This window comes from Haemorhous mexicanus, chromosome 5, assembly GCF_027477595.1.
Source record: "Haemorhous mexicanus isolate bHaeMex1 chromosome 5, bHaeMex1.pri, whole genome shotgun sequence".
Taxonomy (NCBI): Eukaryota; Metazoa; Chordata; class Aves; order Passeriformes; family Fringillidae; genus Haemorhous; species Haemorhous mexicanus.
This window is the reverse complement of record NC_082345.1, coordinates 64,411,565-64,432,897: the sequence shown is the minus strand read 5'-3', so window position 1 is coordinate 64,432,897 and position 21,333 is coordinate 64,411,565. Positions and strand designations below refer to the sequence as shown.

The 21,333-nt window shown below is 38.2% G+C and overlaps 1 protein-coding gene across 3 annotated transcripts in view; it reads left to right on the top strand.

The window, feature by feature from the left end:
* Positions 1-21,333, top strand: part of MAGI2 (membrane associated guanylate kinase, WW and PDZ domain containing 2) — a 697,971-nt gene that overhangs the window by 527,096 nt on the left and 149,542 nt on the right. For all 3 annotated transcript variants that reach the window (XM_059847430.1, XM_059847429.1, XM_059847431.1), the window contains exon 7: positions 15,000-15,057. In XM_059847430.1, the coding sequence (XP_059703413.1) occupies positions 15,000-15,057 (58 nt within the window). The remainder of the gene's footprint in view (positions 1-14,999; positions 15,058-21,333) is intronic.

Sequence of the window (21,333 nt, the reverse complement as noted above, 5' to 3'; positions counted from 1 at the left end):
AGGGCTGGGAAGATACTGCCAGTGGGAGATGCAAATTCATGTGTCCATGCACAGAAACGTTCCTACTGCAGCAGCTTCCACATTATGTGTCTCTATTTCCTCAGTCCTTTTGCCCTGCTAAATATCCCTTCCTTCTCATTGCTATAAAATTACCCAGATTATTTCAGGTTTGTACAGTGTCATGAAAGAAAGGTTTTGGCTTATTTGTGTAACCTTGAATTGTAGAACACTTTTAAAGTATCTGTATCAAAGTTGTGTGCTCTGCATCACAATTTGAGCCCTTTATTGAGAGCTCCTCCTCTTGAGAGACAAGTGTGATTACACAAAGTAACATAGTCATCAATAGACCCACAGAAAATTTCCAGTCTTTTAAAGGTTTTTTAATGTTTATTCTTGTAATAAAAAGAAATAAACCTATTGCTATTAACACTTAGGAGAAAGATCCCAAAAGGCTTTGGGAAACTTTCATAAGAAAGAGAACAATGTAGAATCATGAGCAGGGCTGAATATAATCTCCCATCAGTCAAGGATAATTGGATCTGGGAAATGGTTTAATTGTTGTCTGGTTGCAGTGAATTATTTTTGCTACAGAAGGTGCTGCTGCCTGCCATTTTTAGGGCAAAACAGCCTCCAGACTTCCAATTTTTCTGTGTAAACACACTGAATTGAAAACTGATGATTTCTGATAGTAATAGAGTATTTTTCATTACTTTCATTGGCTATTTCAGTATGTTGCGACCAAGTGTGGAGGGGAATGCCTGTGCTTGATTGCTATGAATTGCTGCTGTCTCAGTTCACTTTATTAAATTATTTCAGAAGCTTGGAAATGTCCTGACAGCAGAAGCCTGACCTGCAAATCAACGAGTAGACAGAGTTTAGCTCAGAGACACTGACACCAGTTGCTTTTAACTGCCCTGTTGTGAAGGCACATGAGAATGACCTTGATGTTTGTAGTACTGCAGTTGCTCAGGAGACCCCCAGTTTTGCAGGTAATTAGATATCATCATACCTAACACAAGAGTGCAGGATACTGGAAATCTGAGAAAACAATGTGTATTGGGCTCTCATGGCAAGGTTTTGGTGGCAGATGGCTTCCCCATGTCCAATGGCTACAAAATGGACCCACTGCTGGCCAAGGCCAAGACAATCAGTGACAGTGGCATCACCTCTGGGATAGCATAGCTAAGAAGCAGGGTGGGAAAGGAAAAAAAGCAACAGCTATATCACCCAGAGAGGAGTGAAACAGACCTGTGAGAGAAACAGCCCCCCAGACACCCAGGTCACTGCAGAAGGAGTGGCAGGAGGTGCTCCAGGCTCCAGAGCAGATTCCCCTGCAGCCCCTGGTGAGGCAGCTGTGCCCCTGCAGCTCAGGAGGTCCATGGGGAGAAAAGATCTACCTGGAAGCCCTGGAGGACTCCATGCTGGAACAGAGGAAGACCTTTATTATGTTTTCTGTGCCCTGTCCAGCCGAGGAGGAGATTGAGAGGGTGGCTTTTGTGGGCACCTGCCATGCAGTCAGGGTCATCCCATAAGGATTAAGTGTTGTGAACATCAGACTCTTTGGGACAATGTAAAACTGACAGGCCTGGTACAGCCCATTTATCCTGTTTGCAGTTGTAGTCCTTAAAAAACTGAGTGGCATTATTTACCTTTATTATAGGAAGACAAGGAAATGCAAATATTCTCATGAGGACCTTAGACTGACATCTAAATGAGTTTTAATTTTATGAAATCCTTGGGATGTTAAACACTCACTGGTGACTTATATATTTGTATCACTGGGGCCTTTGTGTTTAAAGGAACAATCAGCATATAATTTTAAAATCCTACTATACAGCCCCCCCCCCTTTTTTTACACTTTGTACAGATATGCAGACTCAGCTTCTGCAAACTCAGAATTTGTAAACATAAACATTCTCTCTTCTTTAGGCTATGTGGTACAAACTGCATGAGCAGTTGTTCTTATTTTAACTTGCAGGAGACACCCTTGTCTTCTGTCCCATTTAGGTGACCAAAGGTTATCCTGCTTATTACTGACTCAAACGCTTTCAAAAAATATAAGGGGAAAAGAAGAAGAAAAGAAACAAAAAACCAAAATAAAACAAAATCAAAAACAAACTAAAAAAACTAAAATAAAGAAATAATGGAGGAAATAGTACTGACAAATGAGAAGAGATTGACAATTCAAGGAGAGACATAATACATGGAGGGAAATAAGCAATTCAGAGCCAGTCCAAGCAAGACTTTCCCAGCTATCATGCCATGTCTTCCTCCCCTCACAGGCACATCATTGCTTTGTCTCAATATTTCCACCAGTCTTCCTGTCCCTTAGTCCTTTCTCCTCTTCTAGTCATTTTAAAATGCTGGAAGGAAAAAAGAGATTAAAGACAAAAATGAGTTTTGAAGCAGCACCATGTTCCCTCCTTCCACTTAAACTCCTTTACTGTTAAACAGTACAGATTTTCCTGCAGCACCAGCTGCCTTGTGTAATTAGCACTGCAACTGAAAAGTGGAAAGCTAATACATTTTTATCATTTCACTGTGTACTCTAAGGCTGGCAGAGCCTGCCATTGCCACAGGTGTTAGAAGTGTTCCAACCCAAGCAGTTTACAAACATGGCACTTGCACAACTATTTTTGTCAGTGGAGCAGAGACTAATATGCACCTAAAATACATGTAGCATTCAGTTCCCTGCATTTTTAAGGCTTCTGATAAAAGATTGGAGGCTTATTTTTTTTTCTCATGGTGCAGAAATCATCTTTTCTGTGAGCACAGAGCAGTGAACCAGATGTTAACCAAGCCTGTGAAATGCAAGCACCTAAATACAGTTTGAGGAAGAAGGTAATCACTAGTTTAAATCCACAAGTCTTCACTGTAGCTCAGCCCAAAAGGCAAACTTAGGAACTGAGCACCCATATTCAGTAGGTATATAAAATTTTGCTCAAAATAATTGAAGGTTGCTAAGGAAAAGCATAACTCTTGGATATATCATAAATTATAAAGAAATATGATCTTTTCCCATTCTCCTGCATCTGAAAGCTATGGCTGATAATTTCACCATTACTTTATGTATCAGTAGAGTGCCTATCAAGAGAGGTGTAAAATCAAGTCCCTTCCAACTCTGCTTGCCTTTAAGACAATAGTCTCTACACCTGCCCAATACAGAAATCTCAATAAATTTTCTTCCTCTGAGTTCTGCCTGCAGATGGTCAGTACAGTTTATTAGGTTTCATGAAGACTGCAAATGACTGAAAAGAAACATAATCAGCCAGGAAAAGTTGATCTGTTCTGTACTTATTTGCTCTTCCCTGGTTATTATACAGCTATTCATAGTTACACACAACGACAACAAAATCAATCTTATCATTTCTTCTGCTTGCAGTTTCTGCAGTTTATTTGTCTGATGTACTCAGACTCTTTTCTAGTGCTTTAGGGACAACCTTGGTTAAACAGCAATTTTTATATTATCTTTTGGGCCCTCATCCCTGTATTTTTGTAAATAACTGAGGCTGTACACAGTAAGGTCATGCTGCTGCCTTTCTTACTGGGCTTTCTAAATGTGTTGACATTGAGGGGACCCAGCCAAATCACTCTGAATTTTTCTCCTGGGCCAGAGGAAGAAACCCTCAAAAAATTTCCATCAAGTGTCACTAGGTCAGTCTGTAAAAGATATGTCTTTGTAGGCCTTTATCTGATCACTTCTAAGCTGGTTTACAGAAGAATTAGAAAGGCAAAAAATAGTTAGGCAAAGCTAGGCTGAAGTGAAATACTGCAGTGGGAGATCTGTTTAATGTTTGTGTTTTGTGTTCCTATATTCTGTAGTAATTTTGTGGCAGACCATACAGCTTTTGGGATAGTTGTAGCAGAAGCAGTCTGCAAGTCTCTTTTATTTAAAGAACTTGTAGTGACCTTGATATTTAAGAAGCTGAAGGGACTGGAGTACAGTAAAGAGCAGAGATTAAAAGACTGGCAGAAAATGAGGAAATCAAATTGAAATTTGTTTATTCTGCCACTGATTTGGTACAGCTTCAGCTTGGAAATTTTACTTCAACCATTAAGCACAAATGCGATTAAAATTAATCAATTTAATTTAAATAACCAATTTCTGTAATACCCATGCCAGGGCATACACTGGGGAAAAGGTTACTTTCTGTTGGAATTAAGTAGCTCAGTTGCTGATTCCAAACTTGCATGTATCAGTATCGTGAAAGTCAGATGCCTCATCTCTCTGGGCTGATGTTTATGATAAAGGCAGCCATGACTGAGTAACCTGAAAATCCCCTGACATGCAAATAGTCCAGTGCTGCAATGCATGAAAAAAGTGAGCAGACACTCTCTTCACCCAATAACTGTTTTTTCCATCTCTCTGTCCCATTTCCATCTCCATCCCCCTAACAGAGTATCCTCTCAGTCCCCTCTCTAGTGTTTAGGTTACTACTCTATTCACTGTTTGGGAGGTTTTATACCAAGAAGGAAGAGAGAAAAATAAAAGGAAGGCAAAGTAATTATTTAATCTTTTTTCAAAGTAATTATTTTTTTATTTTTATGTGCTGAAATGTCAGAAAAAGTGACAACTCACCTATTTTGCATTCCCTTTGCCTTCCTTTTGTTTTTCTTTCTTCCTATATATTTTCTTCCATGTTAGGATATGCCAACATTAATGGACATTGAAACATGAAGAAAACATGGGTAGTTCTTATTGTATTATCTCCCACAGTTAAAACTGTTGAAGGAAAAGTGACTTAGAAAGCTGATTCGTTTGTCATTGACACAAATAGATGTATCAATTCAACACTGAAATTGCAAAGTGCCCTCATGAATGCAAGCAAATTGTGTCTGGTACATTAACAAAGGACCACACACCTGTTTCTCATGCAAAGTTCCTTCCTGAGGCTGCCACAGAACCATACTGAGTGAGTTTTGGCAGATGGCATTACAATTCAAATAAAGAAAAATAAGCTTGTGAATTCATATATATTTCCTTGTCACTCAAATGCCAAGGGATTTTTTAACATAATGTTTAAAGTATGGAGTGAGTATCCCCATAAATATCACTAATGCATAACAATGAATAAGTTATAACAAGAGGTTTCAGAAAGCAGTTCCATGCAACCAAAGCAGATTTTTATTGATTGTACAGCAAAGCAAAAAGGAATAAAAAATGGGCCTTTAAAGTTTTCACCCTGAACAAGGCAATGATGCCACTGAGAAGAAAAAACAGCCTCTAATCTTATTTCAGTAGTAAAAATGAAGAATTGCTGCTTCAGCAGGTACAGTGTTAACATGAATTTCCCCCAGTGCAATGTAATCTCTCTCATCAATTATATTGATTCATCTATTTCATCAAATACTACTTAAACAACTACTGTATTTGCATTATGTATATGCAGCCAAGTTCAGAACTGTAAAAACATGTTATTAAAAAGCATGGTAGTCATGGAAACAGATCATATAGAAAGTACCTCGAGGAGGATTCTTCTATCTGATTGTATAGAACTTCACTGGCCACTTTATAAAACACAGAAATGTAAGATGCCTTGTACTTGATCACAGCTCTAGTTTATTTAACCTCCTCTCAGATTTCTATCCAAGGTCATCTGGTGATTCTGAGGCAGTTGCAGCTCATCACAAATAAGTAATGTGCCTTTGAAATTTTACAGTCTTGGCAGGATAGCTTTTTATTTGTAGACCACCCACAGATAATCAGTTCATTGTAAGCATTCAAATTAAAACTTGGCTATTTTATTTTTTTTACATTATCACTACAGATGCTATATTTTTCTGTTTCCTTTTATAATACATCAATCCATTTCCATCACTGGCCTGTCAAATAAAATCAAGTAATTGTCATTTGTTGTAATAACAAGGCAGAAAAAAGCCACCAGAAAACCAGACAGCATTATTCTATGTGATTTATTTTGAAACATTGATTTGAGACTCCCAAGGCCCAGTGAGAAAAAGACAGCCATGAGACAAATGTTTTCTAATGTTGATTAAAATTTTAATTAACGTTCAGTATTGTTATTTTAAAAATCCTTCAGAAACAAGGCAAAATAACATGTTTGACCAGGAAAGAGGGTTAGAGAAGATGAGGAAAAAGTGGCTTCCTCCATGCACAGGAGCAGCATGGCTGTATGGAGCTCTCCTGAGCATCTGGCTGATGAAGAGTCTAGGTACAGTCTGAAGGAGGCAACAAAGTCAGCTTTGCAGGTGACCCCATGGGCACCCATCAGCATGGCCAAGGGCATGGCTGCACTGGGACCTAGCCAGGCTGCTGGACTGGCCCAGCAGAAACCCTGCCAATTTCAACAAGGACAGATGCAGAGTTCTACACTTGGGCAGAAACAAAATCTTGCAACAGTACAGGCTGGGAACTGATTTGTTAGATTGCATCTGTAATACTGAACCCAGTTTTTGGGCCCTGTGATACACAGGAGTTCAGCAGAGGGCAACCAAGACAGGCAAGGAAAAAGGCTGTGAGCAAAGGCTGAGGGTGTTTCTGTTTCCCCCTTAATAAAGGCACTGAAAATAGCACTGAAATATGCCATTTTGGTTTGTTACAGAATAATAGACATTTTAATCTGTAAGACTAGAGGTTAAGTGGTGACCAGATAACTAAACTGTTGAATTTGAGTGACAAAATACTTGGCAGCCTCCCATAAAATCTGGCCTGCACTATTAGTTGATACATACTTTTATATGGATCTTTTTAGATCAGTAACCAAATTTGAGGGTTAAGATTTTATAATAACAGTACATTCAGGAACTCCACAAATTTACAGGGTATGCAGTTAAACATGAAACAATAAGACAATGAATATAAAGTAAGAGACTGGAAAGCAAATAGAAGAAAAGCCTAACTTCATGACATCATGCATTTGTTAGATAGAAAACATTGGTTTGCAACAAGGCTGAATTGATACAGTCAGTAATGAGATACAAGCACTGAAAGATTTGAACATCCAAAAGATCAAACAGAGTGTTTCTTTTCAGTCTGTTTTTTTTTTTTTTTTCAAAGTCTAAAGAATATAGCATAAAACAGCTGGGTTAATAAAATCAGTTTCAAAGGCAAAATCTTCCACATTGCAGATCTATGTGACATGAAGCAAATCTGCTGAACTTCAGGAATACAAACTGATAATGCAGTGTGCAGTTGATGTACTTAGGGCTCCTCTTCTGAAGGCAAAAAGAGTGGGCCAGTGCCAGATCATCTCATTGCAACCCCCCTGCCACAGGGATGCCTTTCCCTAGACCAGGTTGCTCCAAGCCCCATTTAGCCAGGATGAACCTTGTTATAGATGGGTAATGGGATGATTGGCTTTTGCAATTGAGGGATAACTATTGTGTGAATATTAAGAGAAGCTTTAGTGATGTACAGTTATGTTGTTGTAGTTTAGATGTCCTCTGTTCTCCCCATAGTCCCCTTCCCCCCTGTATTGTTGCCATCAGACAGCCTGGGTTGTCTAGGATGGGTAAAAGAAGGCTGCACATGTGTCCCTTGCATGGGGCAGCTGGGAATGGAAAAGCTTGGTGCTTAGGGGGTGTGGCATGGCAACACCTGACCTCCAATCCAGTTACAAAGCAGTTTCCACTGATAAATGGCACAGGAGAGCTGACTGACAGACTTTGGGAAAGGCCAGGGCTGGCTGATGCAACCCCCAGAGGTATAAAAGACTGAGCATCCAGCTTGAAGATGAACCAGCCACGTGGTATCCATGAGAGCAGTTCCCAGCACTGTGAATTTTTCCTCATTTAGTCCTTTTGTTGTATTTTTGTCAAGGTTTAATGAACATTTTTAAATCTTCAAAGTGAGCAGTTGTTTCTCACAACCTTGCACCAGCTGGAAGGGCCACTTGGGCTCGTGGGCATGGAGCCCACCAGGGCACAGGTCAGGCTTCTCCAGCGAGTCAGCATCTGCAGAAATGTCCCTCATCCTGAAGGGACTTCACTCCTAGCAGTGCCCATGTCAGCTAGTTTAAAGCTCTGAGCTGTGACTCTGCTTATGTGTACCCTTTGTTATATTAAAAATGAGGTGGTGCATAATTCGACACAGAACTCAGAAATTTTACCATGCTCTTCTTGGAAGCTAAGGCACACTGCTGCTTTAGTATTCCAAGGAAGCCTGGATGCATTCCTATCCAGGCTTCTGAGCAAGAACTTGTAGCTAAAATGTGAGATATCTCTGTTTCCCCAGCAACATGCTGGTCACTTTAGTGGGAACTTTGAGATCAACAAGGAGCTGGTTTAAGCTTCTCTCTCCGCAGAAGCTCTGTAATATGAACCAGGCACAACTAATGCAGGAGTAAGGACAAGAACAAGATAAAAGGATAACAAGATTTGATGAAAAAAATTGTAACATTTTAATAATCTTTTTTTCAATGTTTCTGCTTTCCTTAAATCTATTCTTTATAACTACATGGTAAACAGGATTTTGCAATTTGTTTGAAATCTTTTAAGAAAAATTCTTGGCTTTCTCTTGAAAAAGCCCATGGAAAGAAGGTTTGACCAGCTTATTGCCCACTTACCTATTAAGCACTGAGTTCCTTATTAAGCCTTTATTAAGGAAACAACCTCAGGCACTGCCTACAGTAATCTAGCTAAGTTCACAACATGTAAGTTATTTCCCCCTTATTTATTTCTACTTGATTGGAGGTTTTAATTTTTATTTGACTGAAAAGCTAGCAAGCCTTTTATAGATTAAAAAAAGAAGAACCAAAACAAAACAAAAAACAAGCAAACAAAAAAACCCCAAAACAAAACCAAAATAAAATACGAGTAATTCATTTAACATTTTGTCACTATTAATGCAAATCTTAATTAGCATAGCATAGTTCTTCATGTCAGAGGAATCAAGTATGCCTAATGTTAAAAAATATCCCAACTGCTGCCAGTATTTCACTTGGTAACAATGCTGTGAAAAAATATTATTGAATTTATAGTAATATTAAGTAATCTATGTTCTACATAATTAAGGATGTAGCATGTCACAATAAGCTGCACAGAAGGAAGAAGATGCATTTATCAGATGTATTACTTACACATTTATTTCCATTCTGCAAGGAGAAATTTTGCATAATGACATTTTATTTGTGTGAATAAATTGCACATGAATGTTTTTTGATTGCAGACAGAACTTAAACAGTCAGGATTCTCTGAAGTTTGCTGATATGAGAATGGCCGTTGGAGAACACGAGTTTTGCTGAAATTGAACTTTCATGGCTTGACTTGGAGGTGGTACATTCACTAGGTTTTCCAGATCTTCCATGAAAGGAATAGTCAGTTTGGGTTTTTTTGGGGAGGTGGAATTGTCAGTCCTACCTTTGTTGTTATTTTCACTGAGACGGTGAACAATTCAGCTTCCATTTTTTATCTAATTTTTTTCTCTCCCCACCCACTCGGTGTTACCATCGCATGTACCTGTTGATTTGGTTCAGTTTTTGAGCTCCAGATGGAATGCAGATAGGTGACCTAGAAAAATTCACATAGGTATGGGGGTATGCAGATAGGTGACCTAGAAAAATTCACATAGGTATGGGGGTAATCAGGACTTAATAGGTTAAGTCCTGATTTTCACTGGGGAGTGTCATCCTCTCTTTCCTATGGCAGCCTGTATCAGAGGTTTCAGGAGCAGCAGCACAGCCACAATATGTTTCATATATCATCTGGACAATGTGGACTTGCACAAACAAAAGCATCCAAACAAATATCTCCAACCCTGAGCTCCTGAGGGAGCAGCACAGCCTGCCTGGAGCAGCATCCACCCCCTGGGAACCTGTGTGCTGTGCCTTAGGGTATTACAAGCAATGGGGGTTTTTTGTAAGCGATGCAGTGAGGAACACTGGTTTAGACTTAGAGATAAATATTTGCAAATACTGTATCTCTTAGAAGAACTGGAAGACTGTGACACTGCATTGGACTGTGGGGCTGCACTGCTTTTGACTTTTATTCCAGCTCTTTTGATACCCTTTCCAGTAGGTAACTGACCTGAAAAGGCAAAACTGAATTTGAAACAGGGAGAAAGAAAAGATAAGAGAGAAAGCAAGAGATGAAAAAATCACAGGCTTTTGAGTGGGAAGATACAGTATTTTTTTTCTGAAAAATCTCCTATGTAGGTTAGAAAATGGTTCCTGGCCTGTGCCTCAGTTTTATCAAGGCAGGTGAACACAACTTGTGTTGACCTCCACAGCTTCCACATGCTCATTGACAGTATTTTCAATAACAGCAGGCATTATATTACTTTTTTCTCTCTCATGCTATATTCCTTTGAACTAAACAAATATTTTGATTTGCAGCTGAATCAGGAAATATGCTCTCATCTTTCTTTCCAGTCTGTCAGTGGGGCAGTGACACAATGCTGTGTGTTGTTCTGAAACCTTGAGAAGTTTTTATGACTCTCTTTAACTCAGTGAATGATAAACTTCAGAAAAATTAATCTCCAGGCTTGGTAGTATGCTTTTTCATCTTGGCACACTGAGATCCAAAATGTATCCTTTCCTTCATCCCTAGAGAATGTTAAGTGGCACCATTAAAAATCATTCTGAAATGCAACAGCTTTCAGAAGGCAGAATAAGAGCATCTGCACCATTAGCATAAGCAGTCTGTGATGAGAAGGCACTACTATTGATTATTAAAGCAACCTGCTCAAATTCATATTAGTCTTTCCTCTTTTCCCCTTTCTTTCTTTTTTTCTTTCCTTTTTTCTTGCTTTTTTGCTTTCTTTTCTTCTGACTTTCATTACCACTGGGCTTTTAACTTTTAGGAAGGCAATTCTGAATTAAAAGTTCTCCCAGATGGTTACTGAGCAAAGGTTGTTTTGGATGACTGGTGTTGGCTAGATGCTGCTTCTCTTGTAAGGAATAAAGCATGCATTGCAAAATCTGGAGGATATAAATATACCATAGAGACTATCCAACACCCTTACATCCACTCATGGTGTCAGCATTGCCAACCACTGCACAAACTATTACTGATTTTTAAAAAATGATTTTATAAATATTCCTGAATGGACCCCACAGTGGATCATAGGAGGCTGTTAGATATTTAGGATTTAAAAATAAAAAGGATTTTTAAATTTTTTTTCCTTCTATAGAGAGAAAGCCTTCAGCAGTCTACAGACTTGGAGGACAAGAGTGGTAGAAGTCTTGAATTCCTAAAGATGAAGATGTCTGTCATAATATAGCACAGTACCCATGAACAAGTGCTGGTAAAAATTGCACACAAATGAGCATGCTGATGCTACCAAATGAATATCAGCTGAAAGATATAGCTCCTTTCCCTATTCACATCCATTAGCAATCTCCTTCACTAGTCTTGTACAACAATTCTCTTTTACAAATATTTAATGTTCACTTTCATCCCTAATGATCATCCCTGGGTACAGTGAAATCAAAAGGAGAAACTCTTATGCCCTCACCCCTAATCTGGCAAATGCTAAGCTTCCTGTTTTATAAAGCAGTAAAGTATTTCTGTCCTTTAATCTTTCATTTCAAGAGTGAAAAATGGAATAGATGCCACAATTTAATCTAATGAAAAATAATCACAGTGCTCCTGAAAGCTAATGTAGCAGAAGATTCTTCTTAGAGAAACTCTGTAGTAAACTACACTCCACTAATCTTATTTGCCATTCTCAACAGGCAGGGGCCTGGGGTTTGTGCTCTAGCAAGTCTGTTTTACTGGTCAACACAGAATTTTAATTAAACATAGCTTACAGGCTGAATCTTGAATGGAATAATAAAATCAGAGCATAACCTTACATGGGGTGTATTATGGTACACAAAGGTAATCTTGTTTTTCTTTCTTCTGAACCCATGGCTATCTTATGATGTTAAATAATCAGTCATTCAATCCATGCATTTAAAAGTGGGTTCTCCTTAGTGTGTCAAATACATTGAATTTTTACAGACTTTTACACTAGTAAATGGAATTTTTGCTTTTTCTTCTCCGTAGTTGTGTCAGTTCATAAGTACAATTAAATATTACTTTAGGAAAAAATAAGCCAATAGGTTAATAGTGACTCCTCAATTATTTCAGATTTTTATGAACATGTAAAATTAAATATGTTATCTGCATCTATATACTTATACTGTATATACTTACATAAAAATACCCACTTTCAAAATTAGACAAAATATCTCCTTATTTATTTGTTTATTTATTTATTTCATACTTTGAAAAAATGCATCTACTAATGGACTTTGGGAGAGGAGCCTGTGCACATCTGTGTGTGCATGTATATGGGGTGGGGGTGTGTGTGTTTGTGTTTACTTTTATGTGTACAGGTCTTACTGGTACCTGTCTGAGTTTTCTTTAAAGAAATATAATTTTAGATGGACAGATATGAAAGCAGCAGGAAGTTTCTTAGCAGAAGAAAACTGTGCAAGGTTACATGAAAATAAAATGTACTAATAGTATTTAAGCTAATATTTTATATTCATCCTGTATCATAGTGTTTGGTAAGAACATCATTTTTGATAGCAGAATTTTGCCTTGCTTATCATGCATGAGTTGGCAATGAAACTTTCTGTAGGGGCAGTACAGGATTTGTGCATCAGCTGATTTCTTTTTGAATATTTATGGATTACACTACACAATCTTGTCCCAAGATACACAGGATTTTGTGAGAGCTGTTGTAGGGTGATTCACCTCGTTTTACTCAAGTTCTGAGAAGGTCTGCAAAGAGCATCAACAGGGCTTTCTAATGCTTAGAGCCTTGACATGCCAGTGATGTGTCCCTGCAACAATGTAGGTCAGCAGCCTCCTGGGCTGCACTTGGCAGAGCATCACCAGCAGACCAAGGAAATGATCCTGCCCCTCTGCTCAGCACAGGTGAGGCACAGCTGGAGCTGCATCCAGGGCTCCCAGTACAGCACAGACATGGACATAAAGAAGAGAGTCCAGTGAATGGCCACTATGATTATTAAGGAATGGAGCATCCCTCCTAGGAGGAAAGGATGAGAGACCTGGGACCTGAACCTGGGATTGTTTAGCCTGAAGAAATGAAGGTTCAAGGGAGATGTTGTCAATCTAAATAAATACATGAGGGGAGGTGCAAGGACAGAACCAGGCTCTTGGCAGTGGTGTCTGGTGACAGGACAGGAGGCAGAAGGGCATAGGCTGAGTTACACAGAAAGGCTGTGGAGTCTCCATCCTTGGATATATTCAAGTGCTGACTGAAGATGGTCCTGAACAATCTGATCTGGCTGACCCTGCCTTGAGCAGAGGGTTTGGGCTAGACAACCTCCAAAGTTCCCTTCCAACATCAACTATTCTGTAATTCCGAGACCAGCTTGAATACCTTATGCTGCCTTTATTCCTATGAAAATACAATAACAAAATAACCCTGACAAAAGGGGTTCAGAATGTGGACTTAGGAAGATTTCGAAACTAACAATATTCTAAGAATAATAGGAAAAATTGAGTATCAACATTAAGCCTTCTGTTTAAAAAAAAAAGGTAATGTAGATTTTCCTCATCTGCCTGTCTCCTGCAGAGGGTTGTATCCTTCACTGCAGGACTGGAAGAGGCTGAGCAGGAACATCCCCTGGGGGCAATGTGACATGAAGTTCACAGCAATCTAAACAGCTTCATTCAAGAAAGGATCAGCTACTACAGATGCATTTAAAGGAGAAGTAACAAGAAGAGGTTAACATGGCCTTTTAGCCTCCCTTTTGCCACTCAGGCTTTACTTTCCTATTTGCCCCTCTGAGCAAGTTAATAATTGTTTATTCATATTGTAAGTGAAAAAATAAGAAAAAGCTGAAGTCCTCCAGGAGTACTTCTTTATGACCAGTGTAATGACTGTTCAATGGGATCTACATCAGTTCTAATCTGTCTAGTTCAGTACTCATTGTCTCCAAAAAGTCAATTTAAAATAGTGCAACAGAATTTTAAAAGAAAAAAAAAAAAAAAATCTGAGATAAGGAGTTCCAGAGCCAAATTTCCTTTAAGAATCTCAGCACCACTCCCATACATTGTGTCATAGTCTTTAAATGCACAGAAATCAATACCTGTGCACAATGGGAATGCCCATCCCTTTGTGAGTTTCCTCCATCCATGTCACCACTTAATACTGAGGTTTTTACTCTGTTCATGTCAACTGAAATGCTTGTTGCCTCTGTCTGGTGCCTTTTAAACACAAGAGGGAATTCTGTTGGCAGTATAATATTTTTTTAAGCATTCAGTGTTAGTGATAATAAAATAAGTATCGATGTACATGAATATATGGCAGTTTGGTTATAAATGAATGCAGGTTGATTTTCAAGATTGTTGAATTAATGGTTATAAATGAATGCAGGTTGATTTTCAAGATTGTTGAATTAATATTTGCAACAGTTTCATTTTTAAGACCAGAATGTTTTAAGGATCTCTGTTTCTGAAAAATGTAGTTAGCTTTATGTCCAGAGGATGCTGCAATATCTTATTTTGGTTTCTACTTTCATGTACTGTTCTGTGCTCCTGTGTTCCTTATATATAACTTACCTTTGGAACAGGATGCCTTTGGAGATTGTGGAATTGCTATCCCAGTAAGAAGAATAATGCAAACATTTCAGTATACTAACTGTACTTATATGGCAGGAGACAAACTCTTTTCAGTCCTTCTACACCAACTTTTTCCAGGATTCCTAAGAAAAAAAGCTCAAAAAGCAAATTCATTTTTTGTGTGTTTTATTAATGAAATTAGAATGCCATCACTTCCTCTGTCAGTGATGTCACACAAGATGTGCTGAAGTTGTTGGTTGGTACAGCTGTTGGAACAATAAAGAAGTTCAAGCAAAATGTGTTGCTCTAGAAACTAAGAGTTGGTTTTACATGCAAATTTCCAAGTTACTACTACTTGTGGTTGCCATGGGGTGTGTTCATGGTTTGGTTTTGCTTTAGTCACTGTATCTAATTTCACTATTATTTCCCTCAACACCCAGAAAAGATCCACAATTTTGTTAGTAGAAATCTTTGCATTCTGTACTGTATATACTGAGAGGGATTAACTCTTTGTTTTTCAGAGCTTCCATATGGCTGGGAGAAAATTGATGATCCCATTTATGGCACTTATTATGTTGAGTAAGTTCCTAAGTTCAATATTAAGTTGCTGTTCATATGTCATGACCTCAATACTGGTATCCTCTGCAATGCTCAGCCTGGCAAGGAATGGGTACAATTACTTGTTAAACTAAGGATATACCAGGAATTCTCAGTCATAAAGGCAGTTAATGGATCCAGATATATTCAAGGTGTCCCAAATCAGTGACTCAGGCATTCAGTCACTCTCTTTATCCAGGGTCTGGTTTCATGGTACCATTCCAGCTGACACTTGTGCAAAGAACATATCCATTAAAGAGACATTGCATTTTCTATCTAAGCTTTGGATATCCAGCAAGGTATAAATCTTGTTAATCAATGAACAGAGCAAAGCATAATCATTTTAGTTCAGTTAAAATCTTTTTCTGGGTAGTCCTCACTTGCTACCAATCAGGTGTTTATACTGGTTGTACCAGAAGTCAAGTTTTTTACACACTGCATATAAAATTTTATGTTTTATTTTGTATTTAAAGTGCAGCTGAAAACAATATAAATTCCATTTTCATAGCACAATCCTTGGTTTCATTTTCTTCAGGTTCTGTTTTAGTTATGAAACAAGAAAAAAGCTTCTTCCTCCGTGCAAAGGCCAAAAAAATGCTTTTGTTTGAAGTAATGGTAGAATCTGGCCAGTTTGTACATAAAATAAGTAAATCTGAGAGATTATTTCCTCTGCTTCTTAACTTAACATAGTGAATGAGACTTATGAGAAATTAATCTAGATTCAGATTGTGATGCCTGTTTGGGAGGGGTCTACTTTCACTCTGCCCTCTACAGATGCTGTACAAGAGAGGAGACAGAAAACCACTCCTGTCACTGTGCAGATAGCTCTTGAAAGGTTGAGAAACAACTATCCATTAGTGCCTTTTTTTAAACAAGAGAGATCTTTAGAGAATATTGCCCCTGATGTAAAATTTCAATTTCAGATCTTGACACTCAAGCAGTATATTTATCTAGTTGTTTCGTAGAAAATAGAAAATTTCCTTTATGTCTCACATTTTTCCCTTGGTCTCTTGAATCCAGACCAGCACACTGACTGCAGAATTGCCCTGGACAGGTATTGGAGATGCAGTCCAGGCTTCAGGGTATGCTGCTGTTATGCAAGGGTCCAGGTGTGCAGGGAGATAAAAAAAATCTGGTGGTCTCGAAGATGTAAGATGTCCCTTTCTTACCTGCTGTCACAGCAGCAGCTTTTGAATGCCCATGCATGTTCTCCAGCCTTCTACAAAGCAAACAATCAACAGAAAATGGTGTTTGTTCACTGCTCTGCTGACTCCTTCTGTCCTATTCTCCAAATGCCAGAGCACCTGCTCTCCTTCTTTGTCCCCATCTTGCTTCCTGCCCCCAGGTGAAAGAGGCAGCAGCTCCATCTACTTTGCTGCTCACCTCAAGTCACTTCAGTCAGTCCAGACTGAAGCAAAATGATAAATTTTGAAGTCCCTACATAATACCATTAAATTACTCCCCTTGGTGATGCCTGAGTTCTTTTATGATGTCCCCAGGTAGGTAGGGGATGCAGTTCTCATCTCATTTTGTACTTAACCCCTGCCAAAGATTTCTGCACGTGCACTTATGCAGTTGCTGGGTGTAAGTAAAGTTTCTGCCCCAGTGGTTTTTAGTGTATTTTGGGGTGTAACAGGTGGTGTGCAGTTTCTGTGCAGTAATCTCTTAGTGAGACTCCCTTTGTTAGTGCAGCCTGAGGCATTCTGGCACCAACAAGGCTCACACTCCACTGCAGTCAGAAAAGGAACAAGTATTAATCTGCGTTTCATGTCCAACCACAGGTAAACAGATGCAAGGCACCAGGCCCAGATGTTATTGTGCAATTACATATTTTAAGGCTGTTAGAGCCAAATTTATTAATCCTACCACAGATAAGATTTGTGGACAGATACATCAAACCTACTGCAGTCTCTGAGGTTTTTAGAAGTGGAATGGATGCTCATAGAGTAGCATTAAAACTGCAGCCCTGCTAAATTCACATGGAGTTTTATAGTCAGTAAAATGTAGCTGTAGTTTAATTTGCTGTCTGAGCTCAATAAGTTTGAAACAAAGATTGCTTTCCATTTTTCCTGCTACAGTATATAACAGTCACAGCTTTTTTATTACCAGTACTCAACAGATGAGTTCATTTTTAACTAGATAAAATCAGATGAAAACAAACTCTCTTAATTTTGTCATAAAAGTAGGTAAATTATGAGAAGCAAGATTACAAACTTCTACATATTTAGGTCCAGTCCAAGTTTACATGCAGTCCTACAAAATCCTCATAAAAGAAGGGTTTGTACTCTGCTCACTGAGATGCTTGTATCCCATGGGAAATTTGTACAGTTGAGCAATGAGGCAGACAGACTCCCTTTCACCTTACAAGGAGCGGCCATGTTCAGATTAAATATTCTGAGACCAGAGAAAAAGCTAAAAAATAAAACAAACTAAAACAAAGACACTTAAACCTCTTGCTAGTCGAGTTACTAAAAATGAATCACAACCTATTTGCAAATTCTGTTAAAAAAAAGTCTCCAATATAACTACCTCTCTTAATCATGCATTAATATAGATGTGAGATAATATTATAATTTTTATTTGCCTTTTTATGCAGGCCCAGGGTTCATTTGTAATGTGTAGACATTTGACATAAATGAGAAGTGTTTGCTATATGTTTGTTAACTTTCATACTATCTGGTCTTAATTTGTAAACTAAGAACTAACAGCACTGAGCTGTGCAGAACTATGGAGAGAAAGTAGTCATTAGAGTGCACTGGGTCTTTCAGGATTCTAATTGCCAAAACATTGTTTTCCTCTTTAAGGATGACTAACTACAACACAGAGCTCAATTTTCAGACATGGGCTCTTTAATAAAACAGCTAAATTAGCCATGCAGGTATTTATCCTAGAAAAACATACCTCCTTGATTTACAACTTCTGACAATTCTCTGCTCAAATAGAAAGTTATCTCAGGTCTTTTTGTCATTATAACATGTTATCAACTGAAAAATGTGAATATAAAGAGTAGATAGGCACTAACAAGTTATACATTAGAATATCCATTTTGTAGACATCCTGATCCCAAGAATTACTTTGTTGGGTAATAGGCATGTGGGTACCCATTGGGTAATGGGTAATTTCAAATGCAATAGGCAAAAACTGCAAAAAACCCCATCTCCTATATGAAAGTAGCTAAGAAAAGGAGATAGGTTAAACTGATGCTTATGCTCTGACCTGGCTACCATTTTGTCAGAGCTCAGTGCCTTGACCATCAACTAAACTCTGCAAATTAGGCACTACAGCCCACAAATCTCCTAATGATGTGTTTCAGCTGTCTTAAGTGCATCTAACCTGAAACTCCTGACAAAAACAACTTAGCCTGGCCCCACTGACTGCTGAGATGGCAGAACTGTGGCTGTGTTTTTATAGACTGGCTGGTGGTGGTGGTACCTCCCCATCACACAGAGACAGTATTTTGACATCACAGGAAAATATAGCTCAAAAAAAGAAATCCTGCCTCTGAGGGTGTGTCGCCAGTTGAGATACAGTGAGATAGTAGGGGCCAGCACCACCAGCCACTCCTTCTTCTCTGCACAGTCACAGTGGCACTAGAATAAATTAGTTGGATTAGGTTTTGGATTAGGATTTTTGATTTAATATATATTGTATAAAATAAAGGAAGAAAATTTAAGTTAGAACTGTTTATTGAATTAGATCCTATGAGCAATAAGCAATATATTTTGGCTACCATCCAAAATCTGTTTTAACCACAAAAGCACTTACTTGTGTATCTCTAAAACACATTTGTCTTGTTTTATGAAGGCCTAGGCTAGTAATAAATATTGTGTATGCTGTTGAAGTAGCTAGATGAAAAGCTAGAATGTCCTTTCACGAGAATTACTTAGTTTAATAACTTCTTTCTCAAATAAACTCATCAGGAGCACTTTTTCTGATTTAGCCAAGAAGCTGTATAGCACTTAAAATTGCATAAAAGAAATATGTTTCATGTAACATCAGTACAATATTACTAACTGGTAAAAATTACTGATTATAAATATAACTTTCTTTTCTTTGTGTCCTCTTGGACACAATATTTAATGCAGTTTTTGGGTTTTTTTAATTAGTTGGAAATCTCACATTGTGCTTCAGAGATTGCGCACTACCAAAAGCAGTCAAAATATGAGAATAAATTGGAGCTTAGAATTATTAAAGTTGCACCAACAACATGAGGTGCTTCAAGAACCTGTTAGCCTTCCTATCTGATAGGATGAAATGTCATTTTCAGCTGTTAATAAAGATATTTCTGTTTAAATTGACCAAACCACAACTTAAACTCTACCTGGAAACTGTAGGTAGGCAGTAGAATTAATCTTTCTTGAGCCATGAGCACAGATTAGCTAAAATCCCAACTTCTCTTACATCACAGAGCCACATATAAGTTGAATCTTAGGTCTGCAGGGGCCCTCCTGCAGCTCTGACGTGTGCCCTGCAACTGTAACGTGACACTAAGCATAATGCAAGTTCCTGAATGAAGACTGGAGTGTAATCCTGGATATCCATTACATCTGCATGATATGGCACAAAAGCCATGGGAAACCTCTGCTCTTGGGGAGGGCAGCTGGAGAACAGGGCAGGATAATTTAGAGCCCCTAAAGTAAGAGATGATCCCTATGTTAAACAACAAACCCACGCATATAGCAACACTGGTTTAAACCTTATCAAATGCTAACATAAAACAAGCTAGGTATTCCTACTGGAAGCTGCTTTATAACTTCACACTTCTCTTTGGAGAAGCCTACAGACTTCAAGTCTGAAATCCTGGCATCTTTAATACACTCTAGTATTTACTTCCAAATGTATTCATAGAATGCAATTATATATCAGAATTAATTCTGCTTGAATAAAGAGCTAAAACTCCTTTGATCTTCTATAATAGAATGCTCCATTTCACTGGTCTTCTTGTAAAACCTTTCATAGAGATTAATTTCATTTGATCATGGGTGCTCAGAACTTTATGTAGTATTTGATTTTCATCACCGTCTTGTGTAAAGGCAAAAGCAGTATTTCCTTTACAACATGGAAATACATCATATGATAAACACATCACATATTTACTTTTTTCATGCTTGTGTTAGTAGTTCACAATTACCTTTTTTTAATGCACATAACTCTTGCTTTCTCCATTTTTAACTAGTGAAGTTTTTCTCCCTTTATCATAAGCATCCACGTTTGCAATAGAATTAGGTGCTGAAGACCCTGACAATTACTGAAATAACAGAAAGCAAAATTCAAGGAAAGGAGTAACTACAATCTTAAACAGCCTATCTGCAGAATGGAAGGAAATGAAAGGGACTTTCTCTTTCTGCAGCATAGACCACTGAAAGCTATTAATGAAAATGTTAGAATATGAGAGTAAGCTAGCAGCCCCTTGAATGAGTTATAGCCACAAGAACAAAGTAGCAACTTAAGGATTTATCACATTTACTTCATCTCATTAAATCAAATATTCTTTCACATGACTGAAAGTCTTTTCATTTCATTAGCACTGGCCACTAAATCCTATTTTGCAAGTGTATTGCACTCCCATGGGACTTGCTGCCTTTCCTCTACCTCACTTCCAAATTGCAGTTCCACTTATCTTCTTTGAAGCTGTGGTAAAATCAAAATCTCAAAGGACCTGAAAAGTGCTTGATGCAGCACAAAAGGTCATTGCAATGTAATAAAAGACCCTTTTAGGATCTTAGAGTTGTGAAAGTTACCAGGTAACCTGTACAAGTGCTTAAACCCATGATTGGGATTGGATTTTCAGAAGACCTCAGTAGATGGTTACCCAGTGAGAACAAATAAGGAGTGACAAAAGCCTGCCCTTCTGTACATACGTACATGTGCTTCCAGAGCAGTGTTGGAAGCACAAGCCCCTTCTCTTTGTTGTGATTTTATTGTGATTTTATCTTACAGCTATGTTCCATGCAGCCTACTACATTGTTTTGCCTCCTTCGGAAAACAGGCAAAACATATCCCAGGACAGGATTGAAGGATAGCTCAGCGATTGACAAAATGTGTCCTTTAAAGAATTAAAATCAAGGATATGATGACAGTAGTAGTAAAAATCATAGTCCTAAACACAATGCAAAAAAATAATGGTGTAATGCCAGAGATGGACTTAATGACCTGTAGTAGGAAATGTAAAACATCAAGAATAAAATGTATGTACTAACTTTTCTTATATTTCATATATGATCTGTGTAGTTCTAAACTGCCATCTAATTCAGTTTC